At 38.3% G+C, this 21,420-nt stretch overlaps 1 protein-coding gene across 4 annotated transcripts in view; it reads left to right on the forward strand.

The window, feature by feature from the left end:
* The window catches only part of NELL1 (neural EGFL like 1), a 372,071-nt gene that overhangs the window by 99,950 nt on the left and 250,701 nt on the right, over positions 1–21,420 (forward strand). For all 4 annotated transcript variants that reach the window (XM_079966358.1, XM_079966357.1, XM_079966360.1 and 1 more), the window contains exons 5-9: positions 5,993–6,089; positions 14,651–14,723; positions 15,440–15,522; positions 19,451–19,585; positions 20,504–20,606. In XM_079966358.1, the coding sequence (XP_079822484.1) occupies positions 5,993–6,089; positions 14,651–14,723; positions 15,440–15,522; positions 19,451–19,585; positions 20,504–20,606 (491 nt within the window). The remainder of the gene's footprint in view (positions 1–5,992; positions 6,090–14,650; positions 14,724–15,439; positions 15,523–19,450; positions 19,586–20,503; positions 20,607–21,420) is intronic.

Genomic DNA, 21,420 nt, shown 5'->3' on the forward strand with positions numbered 1-21,420 from the left:
CATCCATTAACTGCTAACTCAAACAACTTGAGTGAGGCAATCTGTTACTTCTGGACCAGAGTTTTAATCTCTCACAAGGTAATATTTGCATAAAAAGTCAAGCTGTTAAGAGATTCTGGAAATGTTAACTTATGGAACTTCTTTTCTTTCTTTTTTTACACACTGAATGTCTCTGTGTGCGCACACGTAAAACTTGAAGATCAATTATATTTTGATATGGCAGTTTTTAAAATCCATAAATAATTTGTGCACATGGTCAGTTCTGACTACTTCTGTATATGAATTTGTGTGGACAAATATTACTTATGAAGCTTCTTTATATTGAAGTAGGCAGACCACTGCAAAAATCTTTCCCAGTCCTGACAGATCCCGGCAGAGATTTCCCCCAACTTTTTTTACCCATTATCCTTTTTTAAAAAAAGGATACACACAGAGAGAAAACATATCATAGAGTTTGAATTTGGGTTCTCTTCAACACAAAAGATGAGCTCGCCTGCTGAAGTATGACATTTTATGGAATTGAACTAGGTGATTGTCTGCAAGAGGACCTTTGACTGTAACAACTGGGAAAAGTGCTGCTACAATTACAGGTGACTCCCCACTTATTTGAGTTTACGTTCTGGCACTCCACATACACAAGTGAAAATTGCGTAAGTGGGGAGGACCCTCTAAGCACTATTTAAATGCCCTCTCTCCAATCCAGATCAAAAATATTGTTGATGTGTGTCAGGGACTCAGCGGGAGCGCAGGGAGGAGAGGAGATGGAAAGCGAGGGGGAGCAATCCGAGGGCAGCGTAGGAGAATATGACAGCAGCCCGATAGATTCCATGAGCCTCTCCAGCGAATCGGAAGATTCACAGAAGGGGGCGCCGATGGGCAGGGCAAGGGGCGACCCAAGGGGGACACCCCAGAAGCAAGGGGCCAGCGGGGACTCCCAGAGCAGCAGTTGGAAATTAGGACCAGCTTCCCCACCAGAGCGTAGTGGGGGGGAGGAGTCCCAGGTGTCAGAGCCCACATATGCACCACCAGCGAGAGAAGATGAGTCAGGGTTGACCACGCCTCCATCGGAGAGCGAGTTAACGGTTAAGAGGAAAGTTGCAGGCTGGGCGCGCGCGCCAAGTTCAAAGGTACAGGCGAGCGGCACAGAAGGTAGCCCGGATAGGGAACCAGGTCCTAAAGCCCGCCGGAAGGAGGGGCAAGAATCGTCAGGGTCAGCGTCAGAGGAGTCCAGGAAGGATGAGACCCTAGCGGGCAGGAGGGCCCAGAGGAGAAAGGAACTTAGGAAGAGGTGGAGCAAAGCGAGAGTCTTAAACTGGTGTAGAGGGGGAGGAGACTCAGACAGGACTTCGCCGGTCTAAGGTCGGGACGTAGAGCTGCACGTTGCGGCTTTAAAATGGAGACTGAATCTCAATAAAGACTTTTGTACATAACTACAGCCTAGCGTTGGTCCTCTGTGAGCTGGGACCTGGAGGCAGCTCTGACAATGTGTTTTAATCTATTTTACTGTTAATTTTAATTATTTTGTTTTAAACTGGTTTTATTGATAATTTTAATATTTCTTGTAAATTACATAGAGATTTGATTACAACAAAGTGGCATATACCTTTTGTCAACCAACCAACCAACCAACCAACCAACCAATGGATGGTTATTCAGTCGTACATTACTTTTTGATGCACATGAGTACATACTTTTTATTGTGTAACTTGTACATATTCCACTTATGGAGTGTGAAGACATTCTGTTGTTTTCAGTAGGCTATTTTATTATTAGCAAGTCAACATACTGAACCAGGAACCCTGTTACAATCAACAAAATATCTGACTAGAAACTGACTAGTCAAAACTGTTAATGACAGAACTTTTTAATATCAGAACATGCACTCTAGTAATGTGTGGTGTGGGGGTGGACATGCAAGCATCCTAAAAACCACTTATATGGAGAAAAGGCACAGTAAGCCCTCTGTATTTAATCTGAATGGATGACTGAAGGAGAAGGTAAATAGAGGCTTCACAAGTGTAATTAGACCAGGATAACAATTGAAGAAAAATGAAGAGAGTCCTTTGCCATTTACCCTCTATCTAATGAATGCAGTATTCTCAAAATATGCAGGAAAGAGGGGTTGTTACAACCTTCTTCCATAAAGGGTAGTTCTTCGTTAAATTCCCACCAAGGCCTGAAACAAACCATTTGGGCCTGTATCTCATTTGTCTTCCTTATATTGTACTATTGAGCTGCAGTATAATACATGTCGATTTGTGTGCTTTTACATTGAAAAATTCATTCTTTTGTGTCATTGAAGACAGATATTGTGCAGTCCCTTCAGAGCCCTACTCGGTCAAATAAATAAAAATCCAATACTCCCTTGTAAGGAGTGTTGTGGATAGCGGTACATTCCTTTGTTTTAAGCTTTGGGGCTTTTAGTGGTTAACAAAAGATGGAATTCCTCATTGAATAATGACCAATGTTTTTAAAAGGCTACATACTTTCTACTAATACCATTTAGGTAAAGAAAAATCTCTAATGTGAGTGTGTTATTCAGTGATTTGCTTTCTTAATGAGTATGTCAAAGGTTTTACGAATTGTTGAATTCAAAGGAACTTACCCCTAGCTAAATGTATAGAAGATGAGAGCCCTAGTTTCCTAAAACAGTATTTGAGTAGAGGTTTAATTTTGAATTTGATGCTGAAGAGTGGAGGTGTTTATTCTTTAAAATGTTGATAGAGATAATAAATAATACTTCCACAGTGTCAGTGATCTCCAAAATATATGCTTAGAGAATGGAAAATTGTTTTATTGCTCAAAGAGGTAAATTAGTTTAAGGGGACCTATGAAAGGGTATTATCTAGCAAAAGAAAAGAAAATTACTGCAGTATTAATGATTCCAACTTTGAATATGCTTTTTGCCTCAGTATTCTGAAGAATTAGAATTGATTGTAATTACAATGCAGGTAAGCTGTTCCTCCCCATAATTATAGGAATTACGGTACTCTCTTGAGTTCATTGAATGCTCCTAAGCCAAAAGTTTAAATGATTTTTAAAAAATTATACCATACATCACTGTATCTGCTTTTATCTGCCCTGGTCAATATCAGTTTGGAAGACTATATACTGCTGTCTACTTGGCTTGTCACAGCTATGTGTTGATTTTCTTTTTAAGGTTTCATAAAAATTATAGGTAATTTACGTTTCTTGAAATGTATGTGTTTCCAGACAAATAGCAAGCTACAACACAAACCCAGTGATTACATTTAGTAAGGCCAGGCTTGAACAGGTTGGAAAGCTAGATTGAGTGTAAATTCATAAAGCTGAAATGGATTGTGTTGGCTCATAGTTTGCTTTCGAAACTGTAGCTCGTGTTAATTTAAAAATATGATTGCAGTGCCTTTCATCAATTTCTTATACATGTACACATTATCAGTGAAAAATGCTGATGTCTGGCAGAGCTTTACTGAATGGTAAATGGGTTTTTGTTATCTGAGAGCATTGCTTCAATACCCTTGCTGACCTCCTGTAACAATTCTGTGAGGCACTTTAAGGACAATATTGCTCAGATTTGGACAAAGTAGGAATCTGCTACAGTTGGATCAAGTTCAAGGGTATCCTGAGCACTGTCTGATCCATCTGTACTGGATTATGGCCTGAGGATGTGGAGAAGCTGCTTGAAGAAGTGTCACCAACCACCTACCCTCTTGACACTTTCCCATCTTGTTTTCTTAGAGCTACCCATGGGGGTTGACTGGGTAGGTCCAGGATGTGATTAGTTTCACTGGAGGAGGGGGAAATACCATCCATTTTGAAGGAGATGGTGTGGCATCCCCTTCTTAAGAAGACCTACATGGACTGAGAAGCATTAAACAACTATTGCAGAGACGCAATTATTCCTTTTTGGGCCAGGTGCTTGAGTGGGTGGTGATGGTAAGACTTGAGGCACACTTGAAGAATCCAGGTTGGTTTCAGACCCCACCATGGCATAAAACTTCCTTGTTTACCCTGGTTGATGACATTTGGTGGGGAGGAGTGATTCTGTTCATTCTGCTTGATCTCTTTGTACCTTTCAATACTGTTGACCATGGTATCTGTGATCTACGAATGAATGGTGGTACATTACTACTACTACTACTACTACTACTACTACTACTACTACTGCTTCAGTGGTTCTGACCCTATGTCCATTACTGTTTCCAGAATGTAGTTATGGGATGCTGTTGTTTGGCACCATGGCAATTGTCTTGTAGTGTCCTGCAGGGTTGTCCCCATGCTATTTAACAACTACCGGTATATGAAACCACAGGGAACTGTCATGAGATTTGTAGTAGAATATAGGGGAATGTAGGGAAAATAGCCTGTTCTGGATGGTATTGCACTCCCCTGGAAGGAAGAGGTCCATAGCTTGGGGATGCTCCTGGATCCAGTCTTGTCACTGGAGTCTCAAATGACCTTGGTGATTTGATTTGATTGATTGTTATATTTTTATGCCACTTTTCATTCAAATGAGTAGCAAAGCAGATTACAAACAATAACATAATAGAACATCACAAATGCAACATAAATTATATAGAATAATTAACAACACATCAGCAAAACAATTACAGTTTATAAAACACTATTAACAAAACAACTAACAATAAGCTAAACAGCACAATTACAACAAAAGCCATATGATACAATTCATGAAGTACTACAACATCATCTATAAAACAATATTAACACCATTAACAACAAAATGGCAACCATAAACTAAACCAAACACTGTTGAATTCATATACACATGCTTCCTACCCCCCATGATTTTAAATCTTTCAGATGGTATGGTAACCCCTGGTTTGTAAAGCCAAGGCATTTTTTCTTTAATGTCTGACACTATGACAATTTACAAACTGGAGCTTGCATAGCTGCCAAACTATGAATTAAAGTTGTGTTCACTGTGGATTGCTGTTTATCTGCTAAATTTATAAACCATTGAAAAAACACATCTGTGGCTTTTGCTCCACCTTAAAAGGCTGCTGAACTTTGGAGTTGTGTGTAAATTTATGAAATTAAAAAACTGAATGTTGAATAGATGTAAGACAGGTAGACAAGCATTGCCAGATTATGGATGCTTGTGTACATTTGGAAGGCCAAATCATATTGTATGATGCTAGCAGAAGCCATGGTTCGAGAATAAAGATTCAAATCATTATATTTGAAGTTCCTCCAATTGCAAATATAATAACCACTCTTCCCTACTCTTGGTGTTTTGAAATGTTCAGAAAAACCTACTTTGTCAAGTATTGTGTATGACAATCATTATCCTTTCTCTAACAACCACTCTTTGATGAATAGCTTTCTACAATTGCTATGAATATATTAAATATATATGCATTTTATTGATTATAGATTAGTAATTATTTTCTGTAATTGATAAGTGTAAACTGTTTAATTATTATTTGCTGATGTTTAATTTTACTGTTTACTATTAGATTCTAAAGGATTATTGAATATTGCTTTATTTGATATAAGTTGTTTATTTTAAAGTTCTTGTAACTTTTTATATAGGATCTGATTGTTAATGTTTAATGTTTCTTGATGATGATGATGATGATGTGTGTTGGAAGCCTGCCAGAGTGCCTGGGGCAACCCAACCAGATGGGCAGGGTATAAATTAAAAATATATATATTATTATTATTAAATATATTGTAATAGTTGTTATGGCCCAGTTTCCTTGTAAATGAATGCATTGGTTATGGGCTATCTCTGCTTACTTGCATGTACAGTATCTGTAATTCTCATGCGGTGATGCTTTATTTTATCTATATCTGAAATCTCTATTTCTCTCTTTCTTTTTTCATTTGAAAATTAAGAAATGTGATATATGTTGTTATGTTGAGCCTTGGATAGCAGCTTGTATAAGTCTCACTGTGTGTAGTTTATCAATGAGTTTTAATTTTTAATTTTTGTTAAAATTCTAATAAAAAAGTATTTGGCTAATAGTAGCACTTTGCTTCACAGGATTTATGAACGTGTTATAGACCCTCCAGAAACAAATCTGACTCCAGGAAGCAATCTGTGGCTTGGACAACGTAACAGGAAACATGGCTTCTTTAAGGTAAGCCTGAAAAATGGAACCAAATGAGTTAACAGAAATGTGATACATTCATCCTTTGCCTTTTACAACATCCGATCATTGGTGTTTTCATAGCAACACTGCCATTTCATAGTTCAACATGCATGTGGATCAGCTACATGGAGTGAAAATTTCTGAACACATGAATTCAGTTTACACTCATTCTGTGCAACTTTTCCTTTGTAACTTGTTTTGGATCAACTTAAAGGGAATAAGAAATGTGAATCTTTATGTCAGAGCATGGAATCAGTAATGATACATCATATGCTCTCTGTAATCAGAGGTGTATTGTTGTTATTAAAAGATGTATAGGTTATGTACCACCCTGCCTTGCTTTCTATATATTGGGTTTGGGCTGGAGTTCACACGGCTGCACCGGAACTACTTACTATCCTCATATGTGTGGGCAGGCCTGATAACCTTTCATCCCACTTGCTACTTCCTGACCTTCTGCTTATCCTTCTCATTCAGTTTTTCCTTATCTTTAGTCTCTAACTCCTGAAACAAAATATGTAAACATATGGCCCTTTCCCAAAAAGGAGAAGGCTAGAAGGAGATAATTTCTTAGCAGCTTGGCTGTCTCCACATATGGACGAGTCAACAAGGGAACTGAATTATATCCCATATCAGGTTTATTCTAGTGCATCTGGTGGATAGCTTCATGGCCTACTCAGCTGAACCTGGCATAGGGGAAAAGCCTTGCTTGCTGCTGGCTCATGGACAGTGAACTACTGTACTGGAACTAGTTACAGATAGGTAGCCGTGTTGGTCTGCCATAGTCAAAACAAAAAATTACTTCCAGTAGCACCTTAAAGACCAACTAAGTTAGTTCTAGGTATGAGCTTTCGTGTGCATGCATGTGTGTATCTGAAGAAGTGTGCATGCACACGAAAGCTCATACCTAGAACTAACTTAGTTGGTCTTTAAGGTGCTACTGGAAGGAATTTTTTGTTTTGTACTGGAACTGACATTCAGTCTAAAACTTTGGGGAGTGAAGTCCAGAATGGTGCTGTCTAGTTCCCTACATGGGATCCAAAACTTTGGGGTTTACTACCCTATCCCATAGCATTGGTCATCCTAGCTGGTCTTCTCAACTTCTCAGTTCTGCTTGCTTCATGGGAGATGGTGTTGGTTCTGTTGCTAAGCTAGGTTTGGCCAAAATCTTCTCTACTACAGAAAGACAAGTAGCAAAATCAAAAACATCCTCAGTTTCTTTGCTCCCCTACTCTCTAAATTCCCCTTTCCTTTTCCGCAGCTTCCAACAGAGCTAGGCGGGCATTAACATCAACCTCAATGTACTCTTCTAACAAATAAGAGATAAGTAGGTGTTTTGGGGATGGGGGTGGGACTTGTAGCCTTCTGTGGCTGCAGGAAGCTTTCCTAAAGTCTGATCCTGGCTGAACTCTGCTGGAGCCTTTACCCCCCCCATGCAGTGGACCAAAGAAGAGAGGGTAATATGTAAAACAAAACATTAGGAAGCCTCTCTCACCATCCTCCTATTTTCTCCTGCTACTGCTCCTGCAAACTTGTGCATTGTTTGGCTTGTTGGGCCCACTGGCTAATAATGAATTCTGGCACTCATGCATCTATGGCTCCCACTCCCAGGCACCAGCAAATGTGCCACCAGCATTGCAGTTTGAAGCAGATGCCAATGCCTTTCTCATCCAGCTGTATGTGTAAAGGCCCCCCACCCACATTACCCAGCTGGTTTTGGGGTGCAAGGGAGGTTGCAATGGGTAAGAATACTGCAGCAGGTTTTAATATAATGCTGATAATTTTTGTATCTCTTTTGTCCACCCACTCCCCATTTAAATTAAGGTGGAGAAATGCCTTCTTACCTGGACTTTATTTCTCCATCTAACAGCTGAGCTGTCACCGTGAAGTGAAATTGATGGCATTATTTTATTCTACAGCTGTTGGTTTTTTAACCTCAGCTGCTTCCCATAATTCTGCAGATGGTAAACATATGTTTATGGGTATATAGCAAAAAAGGAACAGGGGGAGTAGTAATAGTTATATTGGTTTTGCCCATCTTTAATTCTTTTTTGATACAGACAGCCAGAGTCTAAGAACTGAGGGATATTATGCATTTATAAATTAATATTTCTACACATTAACGCTTTGGAAACAGCAGGATAGCTAATGATATGATAATGAGCTGCCAGTTTTTATTGATCATAATGCAAGTCGACATGTGCCTTTCTTTGCTCTATGGATGCCTGAATATTTTACTAACTGTCTGCAGGGCACAACTACATAATTGGCTGTATTTTTAAGCTTGCTTGTGAGTTTTATAAGCTTTACACTTTATTCTTGTTGTTACCCAATGCAAAAGCCTATGATTTTGATAGTTTATAAGCACACATATCCCTTGTCCTTCTATTTACATACTCAGCAGGACCCCCTTTTTCTTTTGAAAGCAATTTGTTTCAGTGTTTTAGCATATACAAACCCTATTTTGCTCAGGGTAAACAAAGATCTGAAGGGAAATAAGAATGTTAAAAAAAGAATGTATCTGCAGAGGAATTGTGCTAGCAATTGTGTCTAAAAAGCACTGAATATTATTATCAGCATTATACTGATAATAGCTATTTCAAATCTATTAGGAGTGTAACGGCATACTTCGCTAATATGTTTTCAGTTCATCTTCTGCTTTTCTTCTTAATGGCAAAACTCTAAAATTGTAGCATTAATACACACTTGGAGACGCAATCTTCTCTTTCCTTTTACACCTACTATGTTTTCCTGATGTAGCCTTACCTGATAAGTTCTTCATTTTATATTGTCTTTCACACAGTGTAAAAATCAATTCTGGAAATCTAGTGGAAATTTAGTGCTTGTTTCCATGTTCCAGAAAAACTCTGTTTACAAGCATCTTAGCTTGGAAAATCACGGGAGTTTTGCACTGCAATTCCACTTGATGAAATTTGGGGCAGTATCCTGGCATACAGTTCTTTCCTGCTGTTTAAAATTTAGTGCGACATGGCAGTATATTGATCAAAAAGCCACAGTGCCATAACACAACAGGTACTGTAGTGTAAAAGGAACACTAGAAATTGGAACAGAAGTGTTAGCATTATAAGCAGTAAAACTAACCGAATAAACTAACAACAACAACAACAATTTTTTATTTATACCCCACCTATCTGGCTGGGTTGCCCCAGCCACTCTGGGTGGCTTCCAACACCCGTAAAAATTATAAAACATCAAACATTAATAGTAAAAATCAGATCCTATATAAAAAGTCACAATAACTTTAAAATAAACAGCTTATATCAAATGAAGCAATATTCAACAATCCATTAGAATCCAATAGTAAACAGTAAAATTAAACATCAGCGAATAATAATTTAAACAGTTTACGGTCATCAATTGCAATAAAGTATTACTAATCTAGCAGCAAAGCACAATGCATAAAATACCACAAAACGTACAAAACCATAAAAAAGGATCAAATTGAGAAACAAGGACACACAATTTACAAAATTATTTTTACAAACTATCTCTGAATTCCTCTCTTCCCAGCTGCTTCTGCTGTTCTCAAAGTCATGGTCTGGGAAAGGCTCCTGGGGCTGGAGGGTGGGGCAAGGCAGGTGGAAAAGCCATTGCCTGCAAAAAGTCTCTCTCCCCTCAGTTCTTCCTCTGGAGGAGAGCAGGCCTCTTATAAAGACTCCTGGGGCTGGGGCAAGGCAGGTGAAAAAGCCATCTCCCCTCATGTCTGAATGTAGCTCATGTGTTCTTAGGGGACACCCCACCCCATATGATGGTGACTTCCTGTCTTATTCCTTTTAATTTTCAGTGCTTTTTGTTAAAAAGAAAAAAAAAAGATCTGACACTGTAAAGGAAAATCTCACAGCTACCCCTCATATTTGATAGAGCTCTGCATCCCCAAAACAGGTCCAGCAAATGCCTAGGTAACATTAATGTGGTTCAAGTTAGGGGGAGGTGAGATTGTTCTGCATGTTGCAGAACATTTTAGGAAGACGAATGGTAAAATGAGTTAGGAAAGCGTAAAGAAAGTTGGTGAAATAAGTCAGTGTATTTGGCTGTTAACCAGAAGGTTGGTGGTTTGAGCCCACCTATGGATGACTGTGGGCAGGATTCCTGCTTTTCAAGGGGTTCAACTAGATGACCCTTGGGGTCCCTTCCAACTCTACAATACCATGAAATATGAGCATTCTGTTTTTGCCTCTTCCACAACACAATCTTATGAATAATTCTTGTAGATGGGGAAGAATTTTTTTGAATAGGGTATCTTTTTGAGTATTGCAGAGTAGTAGTGTAGTACTTGTATGCCAGAGTAGGAAAACAAAGAAATTAGAGCAGTGTTTCTCAAACTTAGGTCCCCAGATGTTGTTGGACTACAATTCCCATCATCCCTGACCACTGGTCATGCTAATAAGGGCTGATGGGAGTTGTAATCCAACAACAGCAGAGGACCCAAGTTTGAGAAAGACTGAATTAGAGTGAAGAGGCACCCCAAAGATAAATCATATATCATGTTAAAAGTATTTGAAGCACCTTACTTAAAAGAAGCAAGGGAGAAATGTAACCAAGAAGGCGGATGATTCTGTTCCAGTTCTCACATCTTCATCCTTGCCTTTCTCTCTGAAGTTATACTCACTGTGCGTGTTAGGTCCAAACCTGTATGACACACTCTTTGCATTAGAGCACTAGAGACACATCAGTTTTTAGTTATCCATCCTGAGTACATATTTATAAACTGGGATATTTCTGAGCCTGCATCAATAGTTTTGTCACTGATTGTATGAAATATATTAATTATGGATCCTACTGTATTTTTAACTGTTTTATTATAAGGGTCCATCTAGCAATGCTGGTGATAATGAACAAGTAGAAAGAAGTTCCAAGTTGTTTTAAAGTGTTTCCAATATTGAGCTTTAATGCTGTAACATGCCTTGGGACCTTAGAGTGAAGGGCATGTAATGATTGATTAATTGAATAATAATCTTGTCACCTCAGGTGTTGGAAGCAGAGATGAGGGGGCAGAAGTCTCCTCTTCATGATTTTCCACTTAATGTGGCAGCTTCCCTTAGCTGCTTTGGTCAAAAACAGCAACAGCAACTGTTGACGAAAACAGTCATGCAATGGAATGCCATATAACTGACCCTTAGATGCCACAGTAGCAGAAGGGAATTGTTGTGTGTCACTCAGCTGCTTCCACAAGTGGACTGGCATATGGCGAATTGTAATTCTGTACTAAAGCACAAAAAGTCAAGGGACCTGACACTTCCCCCTCGCTTAATGCTCACCATGCCTTTTCTCGTATGTCCGTGCTTCCTTCTAGCAGTATGTCATTTCTGTCAACCTTACTCTTGCCCCCGAAAATGCTCTTCTCTTCTCTTTTATGGAGGTGAATTTTCATAACAAGATTTTTACAATGATATGTAATATTATTGCAAATACAAGACAATATCCACAATTCCTATAATCTGTGCAGTACCTTCTCTGACATAAGGCCCTGACACAGCAGCTGTTGCAATATGGGATGCTAGCTGGTCGTGTCAGTGGATGTAACTGGAGGTAGTGCTATAGCTGTCGCTGTCATAATCCATTGAAGTCAAAGGCAGAGTACACACTGCAGCTTGACATTTCCTGACAAAAAAGCCCTTTATTTATATTTGACTAGTCATCTTGAAAACAGGTTCTGGTAGTTGTATACCTGTTTAGGGAAGCTTTTAATATTTGATGAATTATTGTATTTTGCCATTTTGCTGGAAACCGCCCAGAGTGTTTGGGAAAACCCAGCCAGATGTTATCATCATCATCATCATCATCATCATCATCATCATCATCATTACCATGGCGGCATCTAAAACCTGGAAGTGAATGAAAATGATACATGTGTATAAATAAGCTATTGGCATGCATAATAAAAAGAACATACCTTTTAAAGCATATAGTTCAAGGCTTAGAAACAGCGCACAAAAAACTGACATTAGCTAGGCTGCGTGTTGCTACCACCCTCTCCCAGCTGAAAATGCTTAAAAAATTCAAGATTAGTGCTTAACAAACAAGCAAATGGTGGTGGGAGCATTTGTGATAGGTATATTTTTAACATTTACAGTCATACCTCGGGTTACAGACGCTTCAGGTTGTGTTTTTTCAGGTTACGGACCCGCTGAAACGGGTTACTTCTGGGTTTTGGTGGTCGTGCATGCACAGAAGCACTAAAACGCGCTTTGTGCATGTGCAGACATGCCGCTGTGGGTTGCGAATGCTGCGGGTTGCAAACGTGCATCCTGCGTGGATCACGTTTGCAACCCAAGCATCCACTGTATTCATTTATGTAGCAAATAGGGCTTTTTTCAGCCAGAACTTGCTGGAACTCTGTTCCAGCACCTCTCAGGTGGGCACCATTGCCATTGTAAGAGAACAAGGGAGGCGGACATGGTGAGTTTCAATACCTTTTTCCAGAAAAATAGCACTGAGTAAGGCTATACACCCGTGGAAAAAGTCAACAGGTGCTTAATGTTAAGCAAAGGCAGAATAAATCTCAGTAAAGTGAGGTGAAACAGTTTGGTTGTGATGCACGCCTGGTGTGCTCAGTGGTTATTAATTAGGCTTGCTTTAACTTGGACTCCTCAGGCCACGATGTCAGTGAAGCCTTGTACATACTGCCTAGATGAGCATTTCAGTGTAGATTGAGATGCCCACCCAGATATGACTTTACATCAGCTACATACACAGATATCCATGTTGTATTAGGGCAAGGGTTTGGGTTTTATTTATATGTATTTAAACATTGCCCTTAGACATCCATGTGTCTGTAGTTTTAATACATTGTTCAGTAGCATTCATTTTCAGAATCATATTACGGATTGCTTTGGAGGTTATCCCTACCAACTGACACTGTCTCCTCTCATTACTCATATGACTTCATCATTCTCATAGATGAAAAGGTTAATAAATGTTCTGGATAGTTATTTTCATTAATATTTCCAATTAATATTTGATCTTGAAATAACAAGCAGGAAGAGCTGCTTGCTGATTACCTTTTTGCTATCTGAGACAACGAGCGCATAAATGTTAAATGTTGCTGCATCTGCAAATCTTGGAGCACTATATTTTATTTATAGCAGGAGCTCACTATTCCGAGCAGGATATGATGTCTTCTATCTGCTCAGTAGCATCCATTTTTCTGTTGTACTCCAGCTGAAATAATGGCTTCAATTTCTGATGAAACCAATATTTTGATTATCAAAGGATAACCTTGACTGTAAACTTACTTTTCTACATAAAGTGGTGTGTGGGTGGGTGTTTTCAGTACACTTTATGTGCTTCTCCAGTACATCATTACAGCATGCATGTCTATCAAAATTTATTTGAATGCGAAGGGTCTTAGCCTTTTTTGTTATCCTGTTCACATATGTCGACATGTCCAATGACTGAAGACCTCAGCATTTGATTTTAAGGTGCAGATTTAATCTGAGTAAAGCATCACATCACACTGAGGCTAATCAGTGGAAGAGGGGTGGAGAAACCTTTCTCTGGAATCATTGTACTATGAATAAGTCACCTTGTGAAAGTGGCTTCAGACTAGAATAGTTCCATTGGCATTTGCTCTCTAATAGACCTTTCAAAGGTTTTCGTTCATAGGGTTTTCATTGCTCGTCTTTGTGTATGTGTTTGTGTGTGACTGACTACAATTCACCATATGCTTTTAGTTTATGTGCCATTGAAAATAGTGAGACTTAAGCATTCTTAGCCACACCCTGGACTGTGGTGTTGAGTTTGGATCTTTACTTAGTGCCCTAGGAATATTATTTGAAGGGCATGGTAAAAATAGTTAAGTGAAATACAAATTAACTAAACTTTTCATATAAAGTGAAAATCATAAGGTCTGTGGCTGACCAGGCTTTGTGTTCAGAATTTTTTACTTGCCAGAACAGTTCTTACTTCTTATGTTTTACCATGAGGTTCCAGAATGGGCTCTAAAACTTTATTCCCCAAATCAATAATATTAACATTATTTCTATTTTTAAAATCTGTAAATATTTTGTCAACCGGTTTTGTTAGATCAAGCAGTATGAACCTACAACATTGTAGTATTTTGTTCTCATTTTTTAATATGAAATTGATAAATAGTGAATGAAGTCAAATGAAAGTTAAGTACTTTGGGTTGTTTTAAATTCAACAGGAAATATTTAAGCTAGTGTGTAAAGTGACCAGTACAGTTGGCTCTTAAAAGTGCATAACTTTGGTTAGTTGATGTTAAATGTTATCTTCTGGCCTATGAGAGTACTTAACTTCACTTACTCTTGAATCATAAAAACCTACCTAAGAATTTTTTTAAAAAATCAAAAGCTATGGTTTTTTTAATTGAAGAAAGAAATTATATATTTACCAATTTAGTGGTATCTTTTTAAAAAGTTCATATGATTTTAATTTGTAAATCAATATGTATGTATGTATTGTATTAATTTGCTATGCCTTATCAAGACATAACTTGTAAATTATTTTGTACAATTTTAATTGTATGACTATAATCTATATTACCAGCTATCTCTTCTGTTACAAAGGGTATCATTCAAGATGTGAAAGTCATCTTCATGCCTAATGGATATATAACACAATGCCCTAATCTGAATCGCAGTAAGTAGCACTTTTAAGTATATATATTTAAAATTAAGTTTACAAAAATACTTTTAACAAAAATGAGTGTTTTGTAGTGCCTATTCATTTGTTGCGCAACAATGTTACATTCTTCCTGAGAAGTACCACTTTGTAGTTCAACAACTAAGACAATGTTTTGCCAACTTTTCTCAGTAAAAGCAGGCTGGGGAGTTATAGATATAACTGTTTTACTCCTTCATATATTTGACTGTGCATATTTATTTTCTGTTCATTTAAACTGATCTTATAAGTGACCTAGATGACAGTTTCATTGGAAAAGCCAACAAATTCTGGACCCCCATTTTCCAGTTTGCATTGAACTAGGCTACACATTACTGTCATCACACCAGATCAGTTCAGATTTGTCTGTTCAGCATTCTGATGGCTGCATTGCTTATAAGCCAGAGAAAACTGGACTGAATTGCAGACTGTGGGATACCACCCTTCCGCCCGTGCTCTTCTGTTACTATAAGATTCCAATATTTCCAATAATACGTCATATATGTGCGAGACAACCCAATTTAAATTATTAATTTTATTTTCTATTAAAATGTCCATATGTTTTCATTTTCTTACAATCTTTGTAATATTTGTATTACAAATGCTAGAATCAATAGCTAGTGAGTTAAGCATATGGTAGTTTGTTTTGTATAATATGGTTTTTATCTGCGGTTTTCCTTCCTTCCTTTATTGAGCCTGTCCAACCTGCAGTGACTTCTTAAGCCTGGTTCAAGGAATTATGGATTTGCAAGAACTTCTGGCTAAAATGACAGCAAAAGTAGGTACCTGACCTTTGTTCCCAGTTTTACATCCAAGTTGTCATTTGCTTCCCATATTTGGGCAACCATGTACATATTTCTCATCTTTTTCCAGTTTATATATCATTATGTCAAGGACTTAATTCATGCTATAAATGGAAGAATAAGTTAAAGGTAAAGGTAAAGGTACCCCTGCCCGTACGGGCCAGTCTTGACAGACTCTGGGGTTGTGCGCCCATCTCACTCAAGAGGCCAGGGGCCAGCGCTGTCCGGAGACACTTCCGGGTCACGTGGCCAGCGTGACATCGCTGCTCTGGCCAGAGCCAGAGCCGCGCACGGAAACGCCGTTTACCTTCCCGCTGGTAAGCGGTCCCTATTTATCTACTTGCACCCGGAGGTGCTTTCGAACTGCTAGGTTGGCAGGCGCTGGGACCGAGCAGCGGGAGCGCACCCCGCCGCAGGGATTCGAACCGCCGACCTTTCGATCGGCAAGCCCTAGGCGCTGAGGCTTTAACCCACAGCGCCACCTGCGTCCCTAAGAATAAGTTACTGATCCACAAAGAATGTATTTTTCCTTTTTGTTTGAATTGTGGTTGAATGCTGATGCTGAGGCTTGCCTAATGGAATAAGAAAACAAGATAGGCACAAGTACTTATCTAACCTGATGCATAGTTGTCAAACATGGTTGTTTCCTATGTCATTCGTTTCCCTTCATAGAAATAAATCACATAAAAATCTGTACCCTTCCAGTTATTGTTAATAACCTGTTCTATATCTAACCCTTCAGTTCTTACATAATATTGGGGGGTTTTTTGCATGAGATAGCATGATGATGAGAAATGGAGGTCATTGGGATTGGAGTTCTACCAGTAGTCAAGATAAGCCCTCTTAAGCCCTGCGGATTTCAGTGGACCAGTGCTGATAGGCTGCAGTCCTATAATGCCTTTCCTGGGAGTAAGTCCTATTGAACAAAATGAAACTTACTTCTGAGTAAGCATGAACTTTTGACCTTTTTAAATTAATGGAACTTAAAAGTGCCATTGCATTGTTTATTAATTTTTGGTTTTGGTTTATATGAAAACTGCACAAGGCAGTACATTCTACAGTGATTCCCGCCCCCCCGAGTATACCCCTGTTTAATGTCCCAATACTTTTTACGCTTTCCTTTCTGATCTTGCATCTTCATGTTTTAATTCTACTGTCTTAATCAGCATGCTTTGGACTTGATCACTTGGAGAAAGAAAAATATTAAATTTCAGTTCATTTTACTTCTGGAAAGTGAGATAATTATTCTGAGACATGCTGGCGGTCTTAGTAGGTGCCAATTACATAGTGCATTGAGTGACTTGTCCTTGCTGAAGTTAATTATATTTTTCTTGCTGATATATTTTTTTATTCTAGATAATACATAATTAACATTCTGAAGGTTACAAGCACCCCTACAAGTGGAATGCTCTTTACCTTCATATTCCATATTACCAGGAGCTGCTGTTTCATTGCCTTTTGCAGTACATAAATTTAGTATTTTGTTGCATTCATAGACCAGTGAGAACATGTCACACTTGTTTGTTTAATTGTCAGAGAAAGGCAATAAGAATGCAAAATTGCTCATTTTATTTATTGCTAAATAGAAACTTAGTGGTTCAGTTCTAAAATGACACATATCAGTTGTCATGTCAAAGCTTGAAGCCTTCGTTCCTAATTGCACACCTGTGTGATCAGGTTGTTGTGACTTTATGATGAGTGTCTCATGCTCAGTGTCTCATTTTTTGATATTTGCTGGTTATTTTTCAAGGCTGAAATGTGACACTGAAGTCGTGGCACGAAACAAATCACTATTGTACATTGCTACTAGATTATGTATTTAATGATGAAATTATGTGGTTTGCCTTCTCTTTTTCACCCTTAAATCCCCCCTTTACTCCCTTTAAGTAGACTTTTTTTCTTTTTAAGAATATAAAAAAGGTGAAGAAGCCCCTCTTTCTGTACCCATAAGTACAAATAGCCTCAGATTACTTTTATTGACATAGATTTGGTCTTTCAACAATTGAGTACTCAATCTGATTAAAGGCCTAAAGATTGCTACTTTGCTCCTGGAGTGTTTAGGATCAAATTATTTCAATAAGGAAGACTACTATGATTTATTACTATGGAATTTGCACTGCACCTCCCCTTGCCACCATGGCAAGTAGGAAGACAGAGACTGAAGAGTTGGCCAAGCCTGTTGTCCCATGTATGAATCCTGCATCTGCAACAGAAGTATCTGCTGTTCAGTTTCAAATGCAATTGGCTTCCAAACATGAGATCAAATACATGATAAGTCTTTTCCTCCATGAATTATCTTGTTTTTTCTAATGCTGCATGTCCTAACGACTACCACCTCTCCTTTTGACAGTTAATTCACCTGCAAAACCATTCTATCCTACATGACAGAAAGCATAATCTGCTATATTCAAAACCCCACAGTGTCCTACATGCACCATTGGGTTATAGCCAGTGACAACCCATTATTATTAAAAGTAAGCTAAGCAACATATCCAAAATCCACCAAAATTCCCCCCCACCAACATCCCGGACAAACCTTCTAATTGAAAGCAAAAGTGTGCTGGACTTTATCCTTGCCTTTGCTTTTATAGGGGTAGGTGTTGTTTCATTTATTTCTGGAATTATGGAAGTATTTCTAGAATACTTGCAATGGTTTTGAGAGCACAGGTGTTAGCAATGTGCTCTTCCTATATTTATCCAGAGGCCAAGCTGCTTATGCAGCGTGCAACCTTCTTGCACAAAATACCCTTTCTATGTAATACCCATCATGTCCCTTTATGTGCTGAAAATGTTCAAAACATACGCTGGAAGTGGAAAGGCCCTGCATCTGGTCTGAATTATGGCTCCTTTCAGAAGTGTACGTATTTACTGTTGGATGTGTGGTATGTTGTGAATGAATGCAGAGTTTGCCTGAATAATATGCTTCAGACAGGAAGGGGTGGGGAAGTGTTTTAACATTAGAAAAGCAATGGATCAGGCCAGAGTCCCATCTAGTCCAATTTCCCATTCTCAAATACCTATGCAAAACCCACAAACAGGACCTGAGAACACTGCTTGCAATTCTCAGCAACTGGTATTCAGCAGCATACTGCCTCTGGCAGTGGAACATAGCCATCATCCCTAGTAGCCATTGAAAACCTTATTCTCCATGAATTTGTCTAATCTTCTTTTAATGCCATCTGAGTCAGTTACCATTACTGCAGCTTGATGGAGCGAATTCTTTAGTCACTATATGCTGTATGAAAAGGTGCTTCATTTTGTCTGTGCTAAATCTTCGAACACTCAGCTGCATTGTATGCCCTGGAGTTCCAGCACTATAAGAGAGGGCGAAAAACTTTTTGCTATCCATTTACTTCATGACATGCATAATTTTATATATCATGTATTATCCATTACAAGTCACTTCCCTTGGGACTTCCCCAGTCTATCTCTCCATGGCATTCTATTCAAACCTTATTCTGCTGCATATCCTGCATATTGATAAATTCCAGGAAGCCAGATGGGAACCAGGGAAAGAGCTACATCTATGAGCTTCATGTTACGGGTTTGACTAGTGGATTTGGAATACAGATCATAGCATTTTGAACTTTTCCAGTTCTTAACATTTTCCAGAATAGAGAGCCAAGAATTGGACACTAAAGTTCTAAATAGATAGGTTGTTATTTATAGACATAATAGTTATTATTTAAAAAGTTAATAATTATGTGTTGCAGACATGGTGTTACTTTGATTGCCAGTTAACAGATTAGAAGTCATGCTTAAAGTCATGCTGTTTTCATGTGATTTTGTCAGTATGATAAAACCTAATTCCTCTGAAAATCACTAAGCTGTGCTTTTATTTTCCTTTGTATGAACCCATGTGCATGAATTCCAGGAATTAAATCAAGTAACTTTCATTTATAGCTAAATTATGCAGAAATGAGGCTTAGTCAGTTGGAAAACTGTCACTGTGAGAAGACATGTCAAGTAAATGGAGTGATCTATCGAGACAAAGACTCATGGGTTGAAGATGATCACTGCAGGAATTGTACTTGCAAAGTAAGAAACTTCTAACTTATATATGGGGGTAAGATGACTCATTACAATTCAGTATAAGTTTGTTGTACATAATGTCAACTTGGAGAGTTAGTTATTGGCATTATGCGTAGCATTATGTACAGAGTATGGGGAGGGAATCAAAAATGATACCTGCCTAAAAGCAGTTTCTTTCCTGTATTTAGATGGCTATGTTTTTTACTGAACATTTTGGTTTTCCTGTGTACAATTTAGAATTGTATTACCGAAGTTTGTGGGAAAGGAGACATTATCTTAATTGTATGCACGAGTTGCATTTTGCATGACAACAACATGTATATTGTGTTCGTGGTATTTATGATTTTCAACATCAGAGGAACAAAAGTATGTAAATCTTGTACTGTTGAAATTATTTGATAACTATCAGAAGAGAGGTTTTGTTTGCCCAAGAAAATAGAAAACTGTTTGTTAAAATGAAGATGATTGACAGAGACTGTGAAGGTGTTATTTTGTATTTGTAAAAATGGGTAGATGGCTTCTATTGTCTAACCCACTTAGTGATTGGTGGAATAAGGGAAATAATTTATATCTGAAATTTAATAGATGTTCACATAGGTAGCAGCTGGATATGATTATGGTTGCTTCAGAATGGTGAAATTGTAGTTGCAGTATAGCTTATCCAAATATTCATATTTAAGCTAATTATTTTTTCCACAAGTTCAGAATGTTTCCCGCCCCCTAAAATATACATTACTTTATACCAAAGATAGCCAATGTGGTACCCTGCAGAGCTTTTCAAACTTCTAGCTCCCATCAGATCTAGCCAGCGTGGTCAATTGCCAAAGATGAGGGGAGTTGTAGTCCACAACATCTAGAGAGCACCATGTTGGCTAACCCTTCTTTATACAGGTGTTTTAATCCTATTTTTCTATTATTTTACAGAATGGAGTAGTGGAGTGCCGGCGAATGGCATGCCCACCATTGAACTGTTCGCCAGATCGCCTTCCGGTCCATTTAACAGGCCAGTGCTGCAAATTGTGCAAGTGTAAGTATAGGTATTGTGCTCTCTTCTTTTTCTCAGTCATACTGATTTTACATGCTATTTGTTGTTGTTGTTAGTTTTGTAGTAAAGTTGTGGAGTGATGTCACTTCAATTCGGGAAGCTCCTACTCCCTGGGAAGTAATTTGAAATTTGACTCTGCCTTGCATTTTCAGGGAGAGAGGCATCCTGGAGTTAAAAAATATGCTCATACCATGTAATGGACTTAAAATTCATAATTAGTAAAATTTTACTTTTACATATGATTCAGGCCACAGAAGGGTAATGTTTGAAAGGGACGGTAAACTATGGCTTTGTGCAATGTGAATAAGCCTGACCATCTCCCAGGTTCTTCCACTAGTCATTTCATCTGAATCAGGGATTGCGGTTAAACATGATTAATAGTATGTTTCAAAATAAGCCAACGTCAGATCATGGGTTGTGGAGCTGGTTTGTTGAAACTAACCATGGTTAGCGTCAAACTATGGTTCCTGGTTCAGATGAAGTGACAAGCCATGTTGAAAGGGGGGCAAAGGCTTCTGAACTCTTTCTGTTCAGGAGGCAAGGGGAGAGGGAACATGGGGGCCCAGAAGGAGACCATGGTTTAGCATTAGAACTGAATTTAACCATATAGTCACAATAATCTTTTCTTTTGTTTCATGTCCTCTAATTAAAATATGAATGAATGAACAAACCTACTCTTTGGTGTTTTTTTTGGTTGACACTCATCTCAACTTGTTGGTGTACTTGGAAATCTCTTAAAAGAAATAGATGTAAACATTGATTAAAATTGATTGCAAATCTTGACAGAATGATATAC

The sequence above is a fragment of the Podarcis cretensis genome, assembly GCF_951804945.1.
Source record: "Podarcis cretensis genome assembly, chromosome: 1".
NCBI lineage: Eukaryota > Metazoa > Chordata > Lepidosauria > Squamata > Lacertidae > Podarcis > Podarcis cretensis.